The following is a 6000-nucleotide window of genomic DNA, read 5'->3' as shown; positions in this document are numbered from 1 at the left end:
ATATATATATATATATACACGATAGGTTTCTTTGTGTTTTTCCATCTACCAAATCCACTCACAAGGCTTTGGTCGGCCCGAGGCTATAGTAGAAGACACTTGCCCACTGCGTGGCACCGAACCCAGAACCATGTGGTTGGTAAGCAAGCTACTTACCACACAGTCACTCCTGCACCTATTTGTGATCTTAACAAACTAAATTAAATTTTCCAGTTTCACTAAATATTTATTAAAGGTGGAATTGGTGCAGGTGACAAAAAGCAGATGCATCTTCTTGACAGCTTTTGATGCTTTATTGTTTTTGCACTTCAAAACCTGTCAAAGTCAACCTTTTGTTTTTCTCTTCTTTCACTTACTAGTGATTTTGATCATTCTGTTGACTGTCACTGTTTTACCTAGTCAACACACCTCATTAATTTAGGTTTTTATAATCATTTCTGTGTAATAATTTCAATAACATCTTTAATAGACTCAAAATTATCTTGGAGACACTAGTGAGAATTTGAAGAAACAGTTCTGGTTCTTTTAAGTAATTTTCTCCTTTGTAATTGTAGCAGAATGGACCAACAGCTGAAGACAGAGCGGGACCGCTGTCCCAATGAGTTGTTGACTGAAGAGAGCTATACTCCCGAGTGTGTTGCTGTCAATATAACAGATCCTCGAGAAATACCTTTGAGTGATGAACTTTACACGAGAGGTTAGTATTATTTTGATTTACCTCTTGGGGTTTTTTTTTTGTCTTTTTCTAGCAAAATAATGGATGTTAGGTTATGATCTTGAACTACTTATTATATACTTCTTCAGTGAAGGACAGAATGGAACAGTTGCGTGCAGCTGTTGGGGGCACCGATGATGTGACATGGCTAACTGCACATTCAACCTGTTTTGGTGGCAGTATGGTTTTGGCACTGCAGGCAAACATGCATGTGCAGAAATATAGCAAACAGAGAGAGAGTGAGTGGGTGGGCGGGTTTTGCAGAAAGCAAAAGACATTACACATACAAACATAACTCGAGGCTCACACATAAACAGAGAAAGAGGGGTGGGGTGGGGAATGAGAAACATTAAAACGTCTGATGTCACGTAAGTCAGTGTTGAATCAGCAATGCCAAATAGGCAGCACAAAATGTCTCGTATCCAGTGATAGAGTATGTAATAAGTAATATCCAAAGGTGTTAAAGTCTACATCATATTCTGTGCACTAAGATAAACATCTTTTGGTTTGATTCCCATGCTGGAAACTTGTATGTTTAAACTTGTGTACAGCTCTAGTGTTGTGCAACCCATCAAACTACTAGTACTTCAAGCTCTTAGATTGTCTATATGATGGATATCTTTTGTTTTAACTGTTCAGATTTTAATTCCGTGCACCAATAAATACCTGGGCCAATAAGTGATGCTTCTATTTTAAATTTAGGCAACTTTGTTCAATTTGCATGATGGAAAAGCCAGACTATTTTATGATTGAATCAAAAGGAGGAGGGGAGAATGAATGCAGTAATGCACTTAAAAAGTATATAAAATGTTAAAAAAGGATACCATGATATTGACAACCTCAGAACTTTTATTTTTTAGCTAATGTCCATTGACATTTTGGTGACTGATCTCCAACCACAATGAGCTTATCGTTGTTTAACGTCTGCTTTCCATGCTGGCATGGGTTGGACGGTTTGACTGAGGACTGGCAAACCAGAAGGCTGCACCTGGCTCCAATCTGATCTGGCAAGGTTTCTGCGCCAACCACTCAGAGAGTGTAGTGGGTGCTTTTTACATGCCACAAGCACAAGGACCAATCAGACAGTACTGGCATTGACCATGCTTAAATGGTGCTTTTTACATGTCACCGGCATGGGAGCTAGTCAGACGGCACTGGCAACGACCCACACTTGAATGGTGCTTTTTACGTGCCACTGGCACAGCACCAATCAGGCAGCACTGGCATTGACCACAACTCTGAAGGTTACTGTGAAGCAGGGGTCTCAGATTTTCTTGGATTTTACCAAATTAACTATATAATTAACCATTATTTTACTAAAATCTTTTTTCCTTCATAGGAATGTAATTTAATTTCCTTGAGTTTTGCAGTTTTTCAGGCAGTTTCTATTTTGTATGTGTCATGTTTTTTAAACAGTGTCTTTCCATGTGATATGGCATTTTATTGTTTCTATATTCAACTGGGAACAATTTTTTACCTTTTTATATTGTTTAGCAAAGGAAATATCTTTTCTGTTGCAGCTGAAGAATAAAAACAAATGGTTGTAAGTTTATCGTTAATTTTGAGATAATTGGCAAATGAAGTTTATCTCCCCGTTTTTCTTGGAGTTACTATCAGCATTTTTCTGGATCACTTTGTAAGAGAAATTTGTTTTGTTTTTTTCCCCAAAAAATAAATTTTCACCATTTTCTCTTGATATTTTCATGTTCTTTACCCTCAGTAATATTAGGAAATTTCATGGCTAATAGGATAATTGAAAGTAGCCATTTTTTGAGACAAAACTTTTAATGAGCAAACCTGTTTTCTTTTCTTTTTTTTTCTGCTTTAGATCAAAAGTGTTGGAAGCAAACAAGACCATCACAGGATATTAAGGTCCATTCTTTGTGCATGATGGAAAAACCAGATCATCTTATGATTGAATCAAAAGGAGGAGGGACTGCTGGTGAGGGAGGAGGGGGGAATGAATGCAGTAATGGAAATAGCAGTGAATGTAATGTGCGTGCCTCCACCAAGTATCTTTCACAACCTAGTCTGGTGTGCGGGGTGTCTTTGCGCAAAACCAGACCTTCCTGTAATGTGTTACACCATGAAACAGAGTTGAATGCTGACTTTCCTGTGAAGCCAGATGTCCAGTTTATGAACAAGGTGAATGAGGTGGTCAGTAGTGACACTTTACCACCAAAAATTATCCCCGATCTCTTGGATGATTGTGATAATGTGACCCTTTTAGATCGGATGGTATTTCTCCCCTTTATCATTGTTGTTGCTATTTGGCATGAAAAGGCCCCCAGTGTAAAACCACAGGACAACAATTCCAAGCCATCAACTAGTGGCAATGAACTATCTGTACCCACATTAGGTTCCATTGCGATGACGCAGGATTGGGGCATGCTTGATCCAATGTTTGACAGCGTACCAGACACTGATGCTTTGCTGGTTGAAGAAGGATCAGGATCGAAACCATTGGTTAACACAACCACATTGGACAGTAACCTTGAGGATACGAAAATGTCCAACAGTAATTCAAGCATGAGTGATATCAGTGAAGCCAACAAGTCACTAAGTATGGACAATTTATTTAAACAAACACAGCCATTGCTGCCAAATGGCCATATTCTGCAGTGTGTGGAGTTACCACGCAACCTTCAGTCTGAAACTCTGAAGATCAGCTCCATTAATCTGACAACCGATGGACTTTATGTGATTGTTGTTTTGTCCCCTGTTAATATCTGTGATAGTTTCTCTATTGTCATTGACAACAAGAATTTGTCAAAGGCAAATAGCCCCAACAACCCCAACAAGCAAGGACAGTCAGCTGAAACAGCCACCAATAGCAACAACATTTCACTGCTGGCTGACACTCCAGCTAGTGGCACTATACTTGTCTACAGACTGAACTTTGACCACGAACATGTTCGCATTGAAGAAACTCCTGTTAACTCATTGCTAATACCATCAGTGTTTGAGTCAGTGGTTAACTTAGCTGTTATCCCCAATGAATTCATGGGTCAAGCAGAAGATGAAGACTCAACTTCCATAGACAACCACCATTCTCGTTCATCTGAACCACATGGACTCTTTGGTACAGTTTTATACAATGGACACATAAAACTCTGGGACCTTTCTACTTTAACGTCTGTGGCTCAGATTGAACCTGAAGAAGGTGATAAATTTACATCACTTACTTGTTGTACAGGTATGTATGTTTAATCATCTTACATCTCTCAGTTAGAAATTGTTTTGCTAAGAAAATAGTGAGCATATTTAGAATATAACTTTGAAGACAATACTTTTTTTTTTTTTTTTGTCATTTTATATGTCTTCAGTGAAAATCTGCAAAAGTAATTTTGTCATCATCATCATCATTTAACATCCATTTTTATATTTTTGGTAAAATACCATGTGAACCTTTTTATGCTTTTAGAAATTGTATTTGGTGGCATCATCCACCACAGTAGAATTGATACCTGTGCTGGTGCTCTGTGAAAAGCACTCATGCTGGTGCCCGGTACACTCTGTGGAGTGGTTGGTGTTAGAAAGGGCATCCATGAGACCATGCCAAAAACAGACTATGGAGCTTGGTGCAACCCCTGGCCTTACCAGTGCCAGTCAAACTGCCCAACCCATGCCAGCATGGAAAATGGACATGAAATGATGATGATGAGATACACTTTTTTTTTTTTTTTAAGTCTCAACAAAAAAAAAAAAATCACGCATTTTCCTATATGTGAAGTTGGACCTAGATTGCTTTGAGTATTACTTGCTTTAATGGTCTAAAAACTTCGTTGCTGAATATGCACTGTTGAAAATGGGGTATATCTGATATGCCTGGCCATCAAATACAGTACATTTCTTTTGAGGTCCTAATTTTCTACAATAATGAGGAAAGATTTTTAAAGATTATATTAGTACTGCAAAATAATTATGGCTATATCCATCATATTATGTTTGCCTCCATTTTGAATTTACCTTTGTTTTTTTTTTTCCTTCTATTATTGTTAGAGAGAGATGCTATCATTTTAACATGTTTGAATGGTTTGCAATTTAGCAAATTGCCTCTTCTTTTTATCCTGCATTATTTCATCAGTGAGGCCCAGAATCCTGATATGTTCCTAACACTTCTCACAATTTCCTTTGTTGTTCTCTGCTACAGTCTTCTACTCTCAGTAATGTTTAAGAATTAATTTGAGGTTTCTAACCAAACGTGTAAAATGTGATTATTTGTTTTTAGCTGTGATTTTGCAATCTACTTGTGGTATATGATAGGCTAGAACTTACTGAAACTGTTACAGCCACCTGCATGCATATGGCATCTTAAATAATCAGGACACATATTGTCTATGAGGCTATTTTTTTATTGAAACAGTTTTTCATGTTTACATTTGCCATAATACTTTCAACATAAGCAAACAAATTAATAGCAAAAGGTGAAGCAGTTATACATGATGAATATGTGATGGTAGGAGGTTTTCCTCTTTTTCTTCTGTTGATGATGTTCTGTTGTAGTTCACTCTAGGTGAACCCTAATCAAGTTGATCTATGACTCTAAGTAGTAGAAATTTTGTTACCGGAAACAAATAAGAATTTTTAGGTCATTTTGGTACTTCAATTTTAAATCTAGAATTATCCTGTTGTCCCCAGATTTTGTGAAATTAAATTTTAGTTTATATAGGCGTAGGAGTGGCTGTGTGGTAAGTAGCTTGCTTACCAACCACATGGTTCCGGGTTCAGTCCCACTGCGTGGCACCTTGGGTAAGTGTCATCTACTATATCCTCGGGCTGACCAAAGCCTTGTGAGTGGATTTGGTAGACGGAAACTGAAAGAAGCCCGTCGTATATATGTATATGTATATATATGTGTGTGTGTGTGTGTGTTTGTGTCTGTGTTTGTCCCTCCAACATCGCTTTACAACTGATGGTGGTGTGTTTACGTCCCCGTAACTTAGCGGTTCGGCAAAAGATCCGATAGAATAAGTACCAGGCTTACAAAGAAAAAGTCATGGGGTCGATTTGCTCGACTAAAGGCGGTGCTCCAGCATGGCCACAGTCAAATGACTGAAACAAGTAAAAAAAATATTGCTCTTAATGTATATATAAATTGTCTTGCCTCTTTTCATGTAACAGGGCAATCATATCATGTGACAGGATGAACATATCACAAGCTATATACTCTAATTAGTTTTGTAGGTCTTGTGCAGTAATTCAGAAGTTTTCAAATGGCTGTGCTGCTTGTGTGAATCAATGCACAACTTTTTTTATGTCTATGGACAGTATTTTCCTTCTTT

At 37.8% G+C, this 6000-nt stretch overlaps 1 protein-coding gene across 2 annotated transcripts in view; it reads left to right on the top strand.

Moving 5' to 3' along the window:
• LOC106873672 (baculoviral IAP repeat-containing protein 6) overlaps nt 1–6000 on the top strand; it is a 134715-nt gene that overhangs the window by 62970 nt on the left and 65745 nt on the right. For both annotated transcript variants that reach the window (XM_014921126.2, XM_014921127.2), the window contains exons 10-11: nt 555–697; nt 2544–3911. In XM_014921126.2, coding sequence (XP_014776612.1) covers nt 555–697; nt 2544–3911 — 1511 coding nt within the window. The remainder of the gene's footprint in view (nt 1–554; nt 698–2543; nt 3912–6000) is intronic.

This window comes from Octopus bimaculoides, chromosome 6 (genome assembly GCF_001194135.2).
Source record: "Octopus bimaculoides isolate UCB-OBI-ISO-001 chromosome 6, ASM119413v2, whole genome shotgun sequence".
NCBI lineage: Eukaryota > Metazoa > Mollusca > Cephalopoda > Octopoda > Octopodidae > Octopus > Octopus bimaculoides.
This window is presented reverse-complemented; position numbering and strand designations above follow the sequence as displayed.